Source organism: Suricata suricatta, chromosome 3 (assembly GCF_006229205.1).
Source record: "Suricata suricatta isolate VVHF042 chromosome 3, meerkat_22Aug2017_6uvM2_HiC, whole genome shotgun sequence".
NCBI classification, from domain to species: Eukaryota; Metazoa; Chordata; class Mammalia; order Carnivora; family Herpestidae; genus Suricata; species Suricata suricatta.
In genome coordinates this window covers 127,881,049-127,899,330 of record NC_043702.1, presented here as the reverse complement: position 1 = coordinate 127,899,330, position 18,282 = coordinate 127,881,049, and the positions used below count along the sequence as shown (strand labels likewise).

The 18,282-nt window shown below is 35.2% G+C and overlaps 1 protein-coding gene across 5 annotated transcripts in view; it reads right to left on the bottom strand.

Moving 5' to 3' along the window:
- Nucleotides 1-18,282, bottom strand: part of RASAL2 (RAS protein activator like 2) — a 353,784-nt gene that overhangs the window by 229,445 nt on the left and 106,057 nt on the right. For 2 of the 5 annotated variants that reach the window (XM_029935132.1, XM_029935133.1), the window contains exon 1: nt 6,485-7,376. The exons of the other annotated variants lie outside the window; for them this stretch is intronic. In XM_029935132.1, coding sequence (XP_029790992.1) covers nt 6,485-7,082 — 598 coding nt within the window. In that variant the 5' untranslated portion in view covers nt 7,083-7,376. Of the gene's footprint in view, nt 1-6,484; nt 7,377-18,282 lie in introns of those variants that run through there. 5 annotated transcript variants of the gene reach the window in all.

The following is an 18,282-nucleotide window of genomic DNA, read 5'->3' as shown; positions in this document are numbered from 1 at the left end:
TAGACTGACTTCAGCAAACTGGCTCCAGTACATCACTGGGCAGTAACTTCTACTGAGCCCTCACTACTTGAAATCACTGTACTATGGACTTTTCACTGTCCATTTCATTTAATCCTCACAACAACCTACTAAGTAGAGGAAGCTGAAGCTCAGAGAGATGAAGTAATCTGCTCAAGGTCACATTACTAATGAGTGGAAGAGCCAGAATTTTAAAATATTTTTAATCAGTTTAATTGTCATTCTTCATTCTGACCCATTGTCATAAATGGATCATGCATGACCTGATTTTTAAGATAACTCATCCGTTCATCTACTTATTTGTGGTACTACAATAAATATCGATAAAACCCTAACTCAATCCCTAATGAAAACAATGGCAGTAATTTTTATCAACCAATGAACCCATGCCCTTCTTATCCCCTTAGTTCTCCCCAGCAAAGGTAAATCCTAAAGTTGGTGTTAATCATTCTCTTTAAAGACAGGTTTATTCCCAAGGATATATGAAGAAAACTTCCAATTCTTAACATCTATCTTATGCTGCTTTGTAATACTCTTTCAATACAGGTATTACTCCTATTTTAAATACGAGGAAGATAAGTCTCAGAGAAGTCAAACATAACGTATCATGAATTACAGGCAAGTAGATGACATACAAAGAGTTTGGAAACAGGTCTTCATGTCTCCAAAGACTAATCTTCTTTCCCCTAAAATATTCTGCTTCTAAAATAAGGAATGCCTATTTTAAATATCAGATAAACAATCAGTAACAAACTAGAGCTCAGTACAAAAATCAGCATACTTTTTAATCATCTTTAAAATTAACTGTAAAATATGCAATAAAAAGAGAGCTCAACCACAAGTATAATAAAATGTGAGGGTTAATTCTTTCTTTTATTAAAAACATTTGCAAAGCCCCAATAGAAAAATTAAAGAAGTCATGAACAAATGGAAGTGTGTGCGCGCGCGCGCACACACACACACACACACACACACACACACACACACACTGCTTTTGGTTGGGAGGGCTACATATTGTAAAAAAAGTTGCAAAGGTTCTTCTACTAATGAAGCAGTAAATACGAAGCTAAAATAAAGTACTTGCAGAATTTGAGAACACATTTAGAAAATATCACTTAGATAAGACTGGTTATCTTAATAAATGTTTTATAAATGTAAAATGACTGAAACATTTCGTAAGTCCACTCCAAGAAGACTCCAGGATGCATCCTCATGAACAGATGATTGTTATTTTAAACCTGTTATATGGTAGACAAAGCACTTGACACCTACGGTGTCATTTAACGCTTGTTACAACTCCACAACATCTATATTACAGCTCTATTTTCATTTTTTAATTGTTTTTAATTTTTATTCCAATATAAATACAGTACTATGTAAGTTTCAAGGATACAATATAGTGATTCAACAATTCTACACATTACTCAGAGGCCATCATGGTAAGTGTACTTTTTAATCCCCATCACCTATTTCACTCATCTCTCCCAGTCCACCTCCGCTCTAGTAACCACTAATTAGTTCTGTATAGATAAAAGTATATTTCTTGGTTTATCTCTTTTTTCTTTTACTTGTTTTTCGTTTCTTCAATTCCACATTCTGGGTGAAATCATACAGCATTTGTCTTTCTGTGTGAATTATTTTGCTTAGCATTATACGCTCTAGTTCCATCCATGTTGTTGCACATGGCAAGATTTCGTTCTTTTTTATAGCTGAGTAATCTTCCACTGTGTGTGGAATTCCATTCCATCTTCTCTATCCATTTGTCTCTCTCTCTCTCTCTCTCTCTCTCTCTCTCTCTCTCTCACACACACACACACACACACACACACATATACATCTTCTGTATCCATTTGTCCATTGATGGATATTTGGGGACAGTCTATTTTCTTATAAAGAAAACAGAATTGGATAAGTTATGTCTACCACAACTAAAATGACAGTCAGAATTTAATCTCAGATCTAATTCCAACATAAGGACTTAGCAGCAAATTACATAACTATCATCTACCTGTTTGGTACCTGAAAATAAAATTGTAAATTTAATTACTTGATTAAAATTAAAATCCTTAGGGATTATGACCTGTTTTAATGGTCTTTCTTACATTTTTGTCTGAAAAAATTATACACTTTTTTACTTTTATAATTAGAGAAATGTTTATTTCATATTGTAGGGAAAAAAAACCTTATTGCTTATAGGAATAGAAAAATCTGAAATAAGAGAAGTTCCAGGAATTTTTTTAATGTTTATTTATTTTTGCGAGAAAGAGAAGAGAGAGAGAGAACACAAGCAGGGAAGGGGCACACAGAGACGGAGGGGCACACAGAATCTGAAGCAGATCCCAGGTTGTGAGTTGTCAGCACAGAGCCTGACATGGGGCTCAAACCCACAGATGGCAAGATCATGACTTGAGCTGAAGTTGGTCACCCGACCAACTGAGCCATCCAGGTGCCCCAGGAAAATATTTTTAAACAGACATAAAGACACTCAGAAGATTTTAAACATATGCTAAAATCATGCAGAAAGAAATAATTTGGTACATATTAACATGCAATATGCAAATATTAATACTTAAAATACAAATAGCTAAAATTAATAGTTAACTAATAGCAAATATTAATGGCTAATACTATAGGTGGGTAGGTGTTACACAGAATTGCTAAAATGCAGCAATCCTTGGGAGAAATGTCAGAAAGGGAACATAGTTCTCTGTATTTTTGCAAAGGTATCTCTTTTAATTCATAAGTAAATAAAAGGTCCAATTGTAGAGAGCCTCTGAAACACTGTATAAATTCTTATACTAACTAATCCTCACCACTATATTAGATATATATCTTATGAAAGTACAGTATTTTTAGTTTTTCTAATTTGGTTAATGATTCCCTAGAATAAGTGAGGAAGCTGTTACTTACTTAAACAATGTGCTATATTCTCAGCACTAAGAACAATGTCTCAGGAACTCAATAAACTGTTGCTGAGTTAGTGTATAAGGTCCTTTCCAGTAGGTTTATGAAAAACTTTAAAAATTGAATGAGCATATTAAAAGAAAATTATCTAGAAAAAAAAAAGTCTTCAAATTCCCAAGTTAGGGGTCTTTAAAAACATAACAAACACTGGAGAGAGAGGATATTCTTATTACTCTAACATCATACATAATCTCAGTTTAACCAGACATCAACTGTAACCAGAAAGAAGAGCTACATAGGGTAAATTTAATTTCCTTTCCTACTTTTTTTTTTTTTAAAGCTTTCATTCCTATCTCTATCTACTGACAGAGGAAGAAAAAGAATTTAGGAATGAAATTGCCTCCCAGTAACTTAGAGTTTACATCCCATGCACATTTACAATTACATAGTTTTCTCTAAGTTTCACATAGCTAATAAGTGGCCACTATGTAGGCCCTATGGTAGTCTGTTGATTGGATGTGCTGTAATGAGTTGATGGTTATTCCTCTCTTAATGGGTTTTTCAATTTACTTCCACTACTGCAAACATGTAAACTCCATTCTTAGACATGGGCCAAAGCAGTTGGAATTATGATTAGCTATAAAAAGTACAAGTTACATTTTATTATATTGTATCATTTGCCCTATATATTATCTGACCTACATCAGATGAAGGAATATTTATTGCACAACTGGAGGGCTGAGCATGGAATATCACTGAAGCCTTTTAGCTTCTCCCTCCTTAATTGGTCAGAGACCCTCAGAATGATATATATCACTGCTTTAAGCATGAGGGTAATTAAGGTCGGCTAGGACACAAAAAATTATTCCTTGTTTATGCTCAGAACAAGTTTGGGTGTACAGAATTTAAGACTAGAACATTGCAATTTACTTACATTTGTTAATTAAAATACTCAACAATCAGATATCCTCTTCTATATTTAAAAAAATTTTTAGTGTTATTTATTTTTGAGAGAGAGACAAAGAGAGACAGAGAGGAGGGTAGAGCAAGAGGGAGACACATAATCCAAAGCAGGCTCTAGGCTCTGAACTATCAGCATAGAGCCCAATACGGGTCTCAAACCCTGAACTGTGAGATCATGACCTGAGCCAAAGTCAGACACTCAACCGACTGAACCACCCAGGTGTCCCTCTCCTATTACTGCTTTAAAAACTATATCCATGTAAGTTCAGTTTCTTAACAGAAACAAGATTTAATATATATTGAACAAATGTTATGTGCCAAATGCTTTAAATACATACTACATTACTTAATGCCTCTCACATCTTGCAGTTCATACTGAATAAGAAAAGTAACAAACGCTAGTGAGAATCAAATTAAGAAATATATTTTTTCTTAACACAGTCTTAAAGATAACTACAGTTTAATATTCTATACCTTGCTACAATACTACAATAGCCACTCCGATAAGAACACTTTTTTATATGTCATCTGTGACTAAATAACATACATAGCATTTTCAAAGTTTATTTATCACTTGTGAGGAAGGAATTATCATTCCACAAAAGTGTGAAGAGAGATTCAGTGAATAAATTTCACAGAAGATAACTGCATAGATGGAAGTAGGTCTCCTCGGCCAATCATATTCTTCCTCTTGTGGGGAATAAGCAATGCAGGAAGTTTCATGACTATAGAAGGTTAGAAAACCACTGACATAGACTCTACCCTGGTTAGAAGCTACTGGCCACAGAGAAAAGATCTCTAGACAAGAACTGGCAACAATCTTTGTATTAAATAGCACATTTCAGTTTTAAGAGCTTAAATCTTCATCGGTGAAATAAAAATTGCTGAGCTGACTGGAAAGAATGCTGTGTACTGTTTTTTAATTATTGGACTTGAAATCCCTTATAACAGCACCTTAAACTCTGTTTATGCATAAATATTCCATAAGTGATAATGAATATTAGGAAATATATTAGGAATATAATAAATGGCAGAATATTTTGTATCTCCTTAAGTAAACCATAAATGTATAAAAAGTAGGGACAGTCTTTGAGCACATCACACATAGTAGGCAGTCAATGAATTGGCAAATTTACTAGAAACTGAAACTTAACTACCAAAGCCCAAAATCTTTATTAAGACAAAAAACCAACAACCAAACCCTCAAAACCCTATAGCCTCCTTTTATCAAATGCATACATATTAACCCTTGAGAAGCACCTATTCTAAGAATTTATTTCAAATGCTTATTCCCTTTGACACCCCTTTACATCATCCAGTCATCACCTAACAAGGAAACATACATACTGGCATCCAAGGAAACCCAACAACCTAGTCTTTCAAAAATTTTAATGGAATGTTACTATAGGTACAGCATAAAGATTTTACTCTTGGTAATTATTTATAAGCCAAGGGTAAAAAGAAAACAGATAAACTTAATAGTATCATTAAAACTCACCCAGCAAAGAAAATCTAGGGAGGACAAAGCTTGGGAGGAATAATGAATTACTGTCACACCTATATTTGGAAAATTACTTAATTTTATGCAATTACTTAATTGCATTCTTCATCCTCATTTTAAAAGAAATTAAACTGTACTCCAACAACATTCTTCAACAATTCCCATAATTTCCTAAAGAGTTTAAATTTTCGTGATATGGTCAACCTTATAGTAAAGATAAGCTAAAGTTTTCTAATAGTAAGAGCTTGTTCAAAAATGGTCTTCACTGGATGGAGATACTATCAGAGTTCCAGTGCTGAGGTTTCCAAAAACAACAAACAAACATATATGGGTCATAACACATAACTGAAATAGTTTAGCAGATAAGTTCTATCATTTTCAAAGAAATCAGATAAAACTTTGAGTTCTGTTTTTGAATTTATCATCAAAAGAAAACATTTTTAAATTTAAGCAAGTCCTAAATGAGATTTTAAAAAGACAAAAAAACTGATGATTCTTTTGTCTGAAATGAATCAAACACAAACTTCTACACTGCCATCGGAACAAGTTCCAGATCTGCATCTCTAGCTTCCATATTCAAATTATGTATTTTCATGACAAAAGCAAATCAAAATTCCAACCTATTAAAAGCTATCAATACAGTTCTGCTCTAAATAGTTCTAACAATATTTGTTAGTTTTTATGAAGGGATAATAATAGAAATTCTGTTTAATTCTCAACTTTCTCATGAGGAAATTATTTGATTATTTCTCCTCTAAATCGCATTTAACTTGCAAAAGTAGATCAATGGAGATGTTAAAAGGGGGTTACAAAAAAACCCAAAACAAAAACCTTTTATATGGACTCCACAGTAAAATTCATGAGTTTAAGAGAAAAAATTCCTTAATTTAACCAAATCCATTTTTTACTATTATTTACTATCATTCATTGAAAGAGGATTTCTGTAGTAGTGTTTATCACTTTTTAAAATTATACTTATTTGTTTTATAATGAGCAAATAGAATGCTTTATCTTATTATAAAATACAAGTAATTAAAACTTCAGTAGTAATTAAAATTGAGCCATCCCTTCCTTTTCAACCCCTATTCATCAATATACCTTCTCTTACTGGCTCATTGGTTGATTCTCCTCTTAAACTCAGCATCCTGGAGAAGCCATTGGAAAGAGTAGAAAAAATGCCACGGATGAAATATCCCTGCTGCTCAGACTCCTCTGACCTCACTGAAGTCGGCCACGGTCTAACATATTTGATACTGCAGCAGGGTTCTGGTTCTGAAATAGATCTGGTGAATGGAACCCGAAGTGACCGGCTGTTGACCAGGTTCAGCTTCTCTGTTGATGTTCCAAGGACCTCATTAGCAGAGGAAGAAGCATTATTACCAACCATCTTTGGCACGACCTTTTGCTGTGGTTCATCCAAGTCTCCTTTATTAGTCTGCCATCTCTCCCTTTTGCCCCCTTTCCACCTAAAGCTGGGATGTGTTTGCCACCGATAAGCACCCAGTGGCTTTCCTAGGTTGGAAACAGCATGTTCTTTTTTCTTCCTCTTGCTTTTCACTGGACCACGCCAAGAATAATTCTTTAAGCTTGTTCCTATCTCTGAATTTGCATAAGCAGGTTCTGACAAAGATCTTCGATAGCTTGGAGGACAAGGTGACGTTTGTCTCTTAAAGATGCTCATCTTCCACGACTCCATTTTTAAAGAACTTCCCTAAACTTTAAGTTTCCTCCACTCTGCAGCCTTTGCAGTTGAACCACACTTGTCTGTGCAGTCCAAAATATTCAACTGCTTAAGCAGCTTTCTTTGTGTGGCTTTGAACCACAGCAGATGTTGCTGCTTAAGAGTTGGTGTCATGTTATTACCCCATTTTCCTAGATCTCCGAAATTTCAGCAGCACCCAAAAATCTCTTGCCTGAAACAAATTATCTTCAGAGTGAAGCAAAAGTAAAGATTTCCAGAAGATCATCTCGCTTGCTGCAGTAGGTTACATTTCTGTACTGAGTTTTCAGGAAATGATTTTAAAGAAAATAAGAAGTGAAATAAGAGCAACAAAAAACCCACAAACACCTTTCTGGACCAATAGCAGTTCAGTGTTCACCATGCAAATGACAGTGGGTTAAAAACGGATTGTGAAAGTACTCAAGCTGACATCCACACTGTACGGAAGAAAGAAAACTTGCCTACAAGCTAAGTGGCAACTCTTCAGAATAGGTTTTAAAGTCTGTATTTCAGATTTAATTTCAAGAAAATCACTGCTATTTATACCACATCTTCTCTCAAAATTAATATTGATTTTCAACCAAAAGGTAGAGTAATGTACTATTTTGCTCAAGGAGGCACTACAAGGAGGAAAAATGAACAAAATAATGCCAAATTTAAAAGCCATTTTAAATATAAATAAATTAACTAGGGAGAATTTTAAAGCATAAATGAAAGGAAAAGAGAAGAGGGATAGAGGATATTTGCTATGAATTATAGCAAAAGAAAAGCAAAGTCTTGAGGCAATATCTTGTGGGAACTGGAACATAGGAACATACATACTTAAATGATTTCTAGAAGGGGAAAGTTTGCTTTGTAAATTTAATTGGGATAAATTGTGTGGAAAAATATTCCCTGTTTAAACAAACAAATCCCTTTGCTCTTCTCTGCACTGTTTACACCTTTAAAAAAAAGAGCTGACTATTTAAAATTTTGTTAAAGCAAGTACCTTATAGTGAACCAAGATCATGAATGCCAAGTTTTTGGCTGGTTAATTTTTTTTTCAAATGTCTACTCCTGAAAATAGGGGTTTCAAATGGAAAGTGTGGCAGACTTTAGACCAGCAATAAAAGAGATATAACATGGCACTCAAGTCACTTTGTAAGTCATAGAAAAAATAATTTCATCTGGAAAACTAAAAAACTATTCATGTAGTTGTAGAACCTGTACAATGAAAAACAGTTCTCACACTGTCTCATTACTGTAGAAATAGTAAATTTAGTACCATATCTATTCTTATTTTTAACTTATTTTATTATTTATTTTTGAGAGACAGAGACAGAGCATGAGCGGGGGAGGGGAAGAGAGAGAGGGAGACACAGAATCTGAAATAGGCTTCAGGCTCTGAGCTGTCAGCATAGAGCCCAACATGATACTTGAACCCATGAAACCATGAGATCATGACCTAAGACAAAGTCAGACACTCAACCAACTGAGCCACTCAGGAGCCCTTATTCTTCTTAAGTTAATTTATTTTGATAAATGAGTTGGGGTCAGGGAGAGAGAGACAATCTCAAGCAGCATGGGGCCCAATGTAGGGCTCAAACTCACAAACCATGAGATTATGACCTGAGCCTGAACCAAGAGCCAGACGCTTAATCAACTGAGCTACCCAGGTGTCCTGTACCCTATCTATTCTTTTAAACATATTAAAATGTTCTAGGGGCACCTGGGTGGCTCAGTCAGTTGAGCATCTGATTCTTGATTTCAGCTCAGGTTATGATCTCACAATTTCGTGGGTTCGAGCCCCATAAAAGGCTCTGCAATGACAATGTGGATAGAGTCTTCTTGGGATTCACTCTCTCCTCCTCCCTCTCTCTGCCTCTCTCCCACTCACACTATCTCTGTCTCTCTCAAATAAATAAAGTTAAAAAAATAAATGTATTAAAATATTCTAGTTATTTCCATTACCATAGGCAACAATTTCATTTTTGTTTACGTAGTCTCTAAATTTATACATTTCTATATTAAAGAAATGATGAAGTAGTTGGCTTTCCCAAAAGCATAACACATCAAATTAAAGTGTATTAACAACCACAAAATTTTCCCATTTAAAGACAAAAACAAAAACCAGAAATCTGACTTTGCATAGAGAAAAACAATAAACATTAAGTTCTAATCTCTATTTGTGGCATATCATACTATCTACAAAATCTGTGATGGGAATAAACCTAAATGTAAAATATAAAACTATAAAGCTTATAAAATAAACCAGAGGAGAATATATTTGAAAACTGAGGGTGGCCAAAAACTTTTTTTAGAACACAAAAAGCAATAACCATAATGGGAAAATACTAATAAATATAAATTCATGAAAATCAAAGCTTCTGTTCAATAGAAGATACATTAAGAAAATTAATAAGCAAGTCAAAAATGGGAGAATATATTTACAGTGCAAATGTCTTACAATTTGTATCACAATATATAAAGAACTACAATTCATGAGTAAAAAAGAAACCTAATATTTAAATTTTTTAATGTTTTGTTTATTTTTGAGTGACAGAGAGAGAGTCAGAGCATCAGCGGGGGAGGGGCAGAGAGAGAGAGGAAGACAAGGAATCCAAAGTAGGCCCCCGGCTCTGAGCTGTCAGCACAGAGTCCGACGTGGGGCTCAAACTCATGAGCCCTGTGATCATGACCTGAGCCAAAGTTGGATGCTTAACCGACTGAGCCACCCAGGTGCCCCAGAAACCTAATATTTAAAAACAGGCCAAAACAGCTGGACAAACCCTTCATAAAGAAAGCTGCGTGGAGGAACAAAAGGGAGGGAAGGAGGGAGGGAGAGAGAGAGAGAAGGAAAGAGAAAAGGAAAGAAAGGAGGAAGGAAGGAAGGAAGGAAGGAAGGAAGGAAGGAAGGAAAGAAAGCTGGTTGTGTGAATGGTCAATAAGCATATAAAAAAAGTTCTCAATCTCATCAGTGATTAGAAAAATACCAATTAAAGCTATAATGAGAGATCATTCACATCCAAAAGAATGGCTATCATCTAAAAAACTAATAACACAGGTGTTGGTGAGGATGTGCAGCAACCAGAAATCTCATAAGTGGTGATGGGAACATAAATGGTAAAATTACTTTGTGACAGATTTGGAATGTTCTTTACAAAGATAAACATACATCTACCCTATGACCCAGTGGTTCCACTCATAGGCATTTACTCAAGAGAAATGAAAATACACACACTTGTACTTAAATGTTCATAGCAACTTTATTTAGGACAGCCACAAACTGGGAATGACCCAAATGCGCATCACAGTAGAATGGGTAAACAAATTGTGGTATTTTCAAACAATGATGTACTATGCAACCAGAAAAAGAATGAACTATTAATTTTTTTTTAATGTGGATGAATATCCCAGATACTATGCCAACAAAAAGAACTGGACACAAAAAAGTATACACTGTATGACTCCATTTCTACTGAGTCCTAAAACAGGATAAAATAATCTACAAGAAAAAAAAAAGTCAGAAAAGTAGTTGTCAGTGGTGAAGGACGACACTACTAATAGAAAAGGAGCACCAAGAAGCTTTCTGGGGTGACAGAAATTTTCAAAGTCTTGTCAGAGATATAAGTATGGATTTATGTATTTGTCAAAACTCACCCAAGTGTTCACTTAAGATTTATGTATTTTTCCATAATTAAATTTTACCTTAAAAAAACTGTAAACAACCTCAAACTCTAGTTAATAGGTTTGCTTAGCCAGTGTTATGAGTTAGCAATTCTGAAACTATTTTCTGGGTATTTTAGGCTTGAGGAAAGAAGTAAACACATCGAAGAGAATGAATAAATGAATAAGTGAATGCATGTATGCATGCATACATACATACAAATACTGGAACTAACATTATGTGCCTCTTGATATGTTGAACTGTGAAGGATACATACTTGTGTATCATTCTTGCAAAAATATATAACCTGAATCCAACCTAAACCACAATTCAAATTTAAAAATCTACAAAATATCTTTTTTTTTTTTCAGTCTCAGCCACATTTTATTTCACACACACACAATATTTGACGCCAGTTATCCCATGCGTTAAGATCTGCACAGGTGGGTGTTAAAATAGTCTGCTTCAAAACTGTCCAGACTAAGAAAACAACATTTTTAAGGCTATGAAACTGCTATAATTTAAAAGAGACTAAAGAAAGACAACTAAAAGCAATGTATGATTCTGGATTGGATCCTGAACAGGGAAAAAATAGCTATAAAAGACATTATTGAGACAACTGAGGAAATTAGAATATGGATTATGGATTAGATAATAGAACCATATCAACATTCAATTTCCTGATTTTGACAAATTTACTATGATTACAAAAGAGAATGTTCTTATTCTTAGGAAATTCACAAAGAAGTATTTAGGGACATAGTGGAGGGGCATGATGTTTCCAACTTACTCTCAAATGATTAAAAAAAACTATGCATAGAAAAGTAGATGCATTATGATAAAACAAATGGCAAAGTATACACAATTATTAAATCTAGTTAAAGGATATCTGGGAGTTTCTTGCACTCTAGCAAATTTTCTATAGGTTTGAAATTACATCAAAATAAAATATTAAACAAGTAAAATTTGGGGCGCCCGGTGGCTCTGTCAGTTAAGCATCCAACTATTGGTTTCAGCTCAAGTCATGATCTCATGATTTGTGAGTTTGAGGCCTATATCAGGCTCCACGCTGACAGTGCAGAGCCTGTTTTAGATTCTCTCTCTCTCTCTGCCCCTCCCCTTCTCACTCTCTCTGTCTCTCCCTCAAAAATAAGTAAACTTAGGGGGCACCTGGGTGGCTTAGACGATTGAGCACCCAACTTTGGCTCAGGTCATGATCTCACAGTCTGTGGGTTCAAGCCCCACGTTGGGCTCTGGGCTGACAGCTCAGAGCCTGGAGCCTGCTGCAGATTTGGTGTCTCCCTCTCTGTGCCCCTCCCCCACTCACATTCTTTGTCTCTCAAAATAAAGACAAAAAAAATTTTTTAATGAACAAGTGAAATTTTTTAAATTTCACAACTATTTCCTTTCAGCCTGTAACACAGACATTTTCACTATTACTTCTGTAATGGTCTCTGTTTCAGAGTATCTTTTGACTAATACAAAGAAATATCTAGTTCCACAGGTTTTTATGGGAGAGGGAAGTTGATCAAGATCAGCCCCTATTAAAACACTTCAATGGAAAATTAAATTAAGACTGTAATTTTGAGAAAAGTTGTACAGGAGAAGAACTTGACCTCTGTGATCAACCTTGTGAAATTCAGAGACTCAATGTTAAATTCTTTTGTACACTATATAGGCAAGGTAAAAGTAATTATCATAGTTTCTAAACTCATCAACTTAATCCTTCTAAGGAAGTATCACAATTCTTCTTACCATAAACTTCCCTATTCAAGAAATATGGAACTGGAAAATATTAAATAACACAGGAAAAGATTCAGGAGAAATCAGAAAGCAAAAGAGCAACAGACCGAGGAACTGACAGTCTCTAAGAAGAACAGTTCAAGAAATAAAGACAACTCATCTCTCTCACAGCTGCTAAAGTTTGAGTCAAAAACTGCTTCAATTATCTTTTATCATTATGAAAGCCTAACATTGTTAGTTATTTCTCAACATTTTATCTTCCATCTGAATTTAAGACAAGAACTTGCCACTCCACATTTTCTGAATTTTCTCAAAATATATATAATAAATTCAGGAATTTTTAAGAAAATATTTACAAGATTTATAGTCTCTTAAAACTAGAAATGATACTAGTACCCCTGAATTACCACATTACAAACCTCACTATAAAAATTGGCTGCTAATTGAAGGGTCAGTAATAGAACGTTTCTGCCACCTCAAGTTTCAATTAACTACTTGAAAATTTCCACAGGGACACCAAAGTGGCTCAGTCAGTTGACTATCCTACTCTTGATTTCAGTTCGGGTCATGGGATCAAGCTCCAGGTTGGGCTCCATGAAGAGCCTGCTAAAGATTCTCTCTCTTGGGGTGCCTGGGTAGTTCAGTCAGACAACTATTAATTTTGACTCAGGTCACCATCTCATGGTGGTGCGTTTGAGCCCTGCATTGGGCTCTGTGCTGTCAGACATGGGGACAGGGATTCTGTCTCCCTCTCTGCCCCTCCCCAGGTTGCTTTCTAGGTCTCTCTCAAAATAAATAAAAATAAACTTTAAAAAAGATGCTCTCATAAACTCATTTTTTTTTAAATTAGGAATGTCTGGGTGGCTCAGTCAGTTAAATGTCAGACTCTTGGTCTCAGCTCAGGTCATGATTTCATAGTCTGTGAGTTCGAGCCCAACATTCAGCTCCAGGCTCACAGCAGAGACAGCTTGGGGTTCTCTCTCTCTCCCTCTCCCTCCTTCCTCCACTCATGCACTCACACACGCTCTCTCTCTCACAATAAATAAACTTAAAAAAGATTCATTCTCTTTCTGCCCCTCTTTCCTGCTCATGCACTCTCTCTCCTCTCCCTAAAATAAGATAAAAAGAAAAATTTTCAAATGATAATTTGTAATATTTAAGGCACAGCCTTAAGAACCATTTTGGTTGCTAAATGAAAACAAATATCTGAATTCCCTAAATAAGTATGCAAGTACTTACATCTGCACAGAGGAAGAGTCCACACTGTAATTGCACACCTACCATATATTAGGCTCTGTACTAGGACTATAGGAACAAAAAAAGAACAAGACAGATACGGGTGCTCCCTCTTGGAACTGCCAGCTGCTCAGGAAAGGTCTACATAAGGAAGTTTGTATACAAGGTGTTAGAGAAGTTAGTAAGAGGATTTTTATGAAGTCTAAGGCACAGGATAAAACCAACTTAACTTTTGAGTTTCTATTGATCTTGAAATGCTGTTATTACATTCGATTCTGCTATAATGTGACATGCATTCCTAAAAATAACCACATGATACAGTGGTTACAATACAATACAAAATTGTACAGTAAAACTACAGGGCATTTAATGAGGAAGATGCGGCTGGGGAGCTAGACTCAGGAACTGCAACAATGACCCATAAGAAAGATAGGAAGCTAATAAAAACTGTAGACCATTTTATACATGTTAAATGGTTAAAGACCTACATGCTAAAATAAATATGCCAGTTACTCTGAAAAAAAATTGTGTTTTTTTTTTTAAGTTTCTTTAAGTTTGCCTGTGGGAGTGGGAGTCAGAACAGTACAGCCTCTGCTCTTCCTGAAGTAGAGAAAGGAGGGTTATCTGAAATCTCAAAGAGAGCTGGGGCACCCTGGGGGGATGACTGTGGCTCACAACATAGTGGAGAACTGAGGGAGCTGCTAGTCAGTTTCCATGTATGCTTTCTGAGTATCTCCTGTGCGACACAGTTTAACTGCATACAGTTTTCTGCGTTTAACTAGTGTGTCTCAGACAAATGCCACATAAGCAAATACAAAATTCACACAACACTCGAGTTGTTCCTTAATATCCATCACATGGTACAAATCCTGGTTTTGAAAGCGAGCATAACAGAACTGACTGTATTTTCTCTTCCTTTTCATATACAATTGACCACTGAAAAACCATACAGGCCCACTTACACATGGAATTATTTTTATATATAGTACAGTAAATGCATTTTCTCTTCCTTATGATTTTCTTAACATTTTCTTTTCTCTTAATTTCTTAATTTCTACTATAAGAACACAACATATAACACATATGTAATATATGTTATCAGTAAGGCTTGTGGTCAACAATAAGCTATTACTAGTTAAGTTTCGGGGGAGTCAAAAATTATACGTGGCTTTTTGACTGCACAGGGGCCAGTGCCCCTAACCCCTGCATTGTTCAAGGGTCAGCCGTTAAAAGCAGGCAAAGTCAGCAGGAGACCAGCAGAGAAGTGGTTCCTTTCTTTTTTTTTTTTTAAAGTATAATTAACATACAGTGTGATAGTAGTTTCAGGTGTATGATAACTCAACAATTCTATATGTTTTCCAGTGCTCATCACAATAAGTGTACTCTTAATCTCCTTTATTTCATGAATCCCCCTACCCACCTCCACTCTTGCAACCACTAGTTTGTTCTCTGTATTTGAGAGTCTGGTTTTTGTCTCTTTGTTTTATTCATTTGTTTCTTAAATATGACATATAAGTGAAATCATAAGGTATTTATCTTTCTCTGGCTTTTTTAACTTGGTGTAATAGCCTCCAGGTCCATCCATATTGTTGCACAAGGCAATTTCTCATTCATGAGAAATATTCCTGTGTGTGTGTGTGTGTGTGTGTGGATGCGCACATGTGCACATGTGTATCACTTCTCTTTTATCCATTCAGCTATCCATGAATACCTAGTTTGCTTCCAAATCTTGGCTATTGTAAATAATACTGTAATAAACACAGGTGCATATATATCTTTTCAAATTAGTGTTTTCATGTTCTTTTTGAAGAGACTCAGTTGTAGAATTACTGGATCATATGATATTCCCATTTCTAATTTTTTGAGGTACCTCCATACTGCTTTCCACAGGGTCCCCTGCAATTTGCATTCCCATCAACAGTGCACAAGGGTTTCTTTGTCTCCACATCCTCATCAACACTCATTATTTCTTCTGTTTTTGAGTCTAACCATTCTGACAGGTAAAGGCGAGATCTTGAGATCTCGTTGTGGTTTTGATTTGCATTTCCCTGATAACTTGTGGTGTTGAGCATCTTTTCCTGTGTCTGTTGGTCATATGCATGTCTTCTTTGGGAAAATGTCTATTCAGGGCCTATGCCCATTTTTTATAACATTATTTGTGTTTTTTGGAGTTCTAGAAGTTCTTTATACATTTTAGATGTTAACCCCTTATTGGATACATCATTTGCAAATATCTTTTCCCATTCAGTAGGTTGCCTTGTCATTTTGTTAATGGTTTATTTGCTGTGCAAAAGCTTTTTATTTTGGTCTCAATAGTTTATTTTTGCTTTTGTTTCCCTTAGAAAACACATCTAGAAAAATGTTACTAAGGCCGATAACCAACTATCTGTATTTTTCTTCTAGGAGTTTCATGGCTTCAGGCCTTGCATTTAGATCTTTAACCCATTTTTTAGTTCATTTTTGTGTATAATGCAAGAAAGTGGTTCAGTTCATTCTTTTGCATTTAGCTCTAGTTTTCTCAACACCATTTATTGAAGAGACTCTTTTCCTCATTGTATATTCTTGCCTCCTTTGTTACTATTTTCATTTTTTAACAATAAAGTCTATTGTTATTTTTGTTATTATCAGAGATTTTTGTTTTTATATTATTAATTTCTGTAATATATGAAGTTTTATAATTAGTATGTATATTTTGCTCCTTTTGAAAGTGGAAAATTTATATATAATATATATAACTATAAACTATGTAAAAAAATTTATATACATATACATAATATCTACCCACAGCAAAAATAAAAGTCTTAACATTAACCCTCAGAATCTGAATTCAAGAACAGGGAACTAGAAAAGTCACCACAGATCAACTTAACCAACTCTTTCATATAATCAGATAAGGCCAGGGCATAGAGATTTGTCCACAGTTCCTTACTTAACAGAAAACAAACAAACAAACAAAAAACCCACATGTGTATCCCAATTCCCAGTTTAAGATTCCATAACCTCCTTAAATTAGCATTTTCCAAATTAGCATTTACAAGAACACAGATGAAAATTTTAGGCTTCAAGAGTGTAAGTGTGACAGTAAGTCCAGTTATTCTATTGTTATTTAGTTTAAAGGTTAAAATTCTTTCTTTTTTAAAGTTTACAATAGGCTATCATTTTTTTTTCATTAAAATGTCCTTTTAGATTTATTTCAACTAAGGGAAGCAGGCAGAGATGAAAAGGCAAAACTTGAGCTTTCTCAGTTTACAAACAGTCTGCCACTACTTCCTATCCCAAGACGTACCCTTTCTATACTGAAATTCTATTCTGTATATCCCACATGCTCTTTTGTAATAGAAGACATGAAATAGGCCACAATTAACAAAGAGTTCTGGAGTTCTGTTACTAGAAGAAGAGAGCACATACCTTCTTAGATCAACTCATGAAAAGCTTTAAAAATAGGAGTCATTTCTATTAACTAGAAGAAGGCATCTGTCAAAAATGCAAAGTCTTTGTTTATACATAGCTATGTAATTAATAACAAAACATCCCTTTCCCATCTCCTATCACCGGAGCACATCTGCTTCCGGACGAAACACTTCCTGTGGCAAAAATTACCTCCCTACTTTGAGTTCTAATACTTAGAACTCAAAGACACACCTGACAAGACACAATTGCTCTGGTTTAAGAGACAAAGATATGTCTAGAAAGGCCAAATGAAGATTACTTTTAATAGGCAAGTGCTGGAATCAATGATCTTTTAAAATAAGGCAGCATTTTAAAATAAAAACAAAAACACTGATGATTCCTAATGCCATTATTAAAGTCTTTTTTAAAAAATAAAAACTCTGGCTTTCTCTAACCTCTCTAGTCACATCTTCTCTACCTCCTTTGAGGCTCATTCTTCGCTAGACTAAATGTTGGGAGTTTTTCCAGGCTGGGTCCTTATCACTCTCCCTCCATTTTCTCACCACACACAGCATCATTCACAGGTACCGCATCAACTTACACCCAGTTCAGACCTTGTCTCCACTGAGCAACATACTCATATATTCAATTTGACATTTTGTGCCAATCTCAAATTTGAAATGTTTAAAACCTAACCCGTGGTCTTTTCTTTAAAATCTGGTCTCATTACAGTGTTCCTTATCCTAATAAAAGACACCATATCCATTCATCCGTAGAAGCTCCAAACCTCACTCATCTTTCTTTCTTAGCACTCAATATGCAATCCATGAGTCTTGCTGATTTTCTAATCTATCTACTTCTTGCCATTTCCCCCAAATCAACTACTATCATTTTTTCACCTGGGTTACAACAGCCTTGTAAATTCACCTAAAACCCTCTACTATGGCCCCGGGTAAGTCATCATTCTTACTGTACTCAGAATAATCCTCTTAAAATACAAATTTATGGCATCCTGTTTAAAATCTTTCAATGGGGGTGCCTGGGTGACTCAGCTGGTTAAGCATCTGACTTCCGCTCAGGTCATGATCTCACGGTTTGTGAGTTCAAGCCCGGCATCAGGTAAGCACAAGCCCCACTTTGGTTGAGCATGAGCTCCCCTCT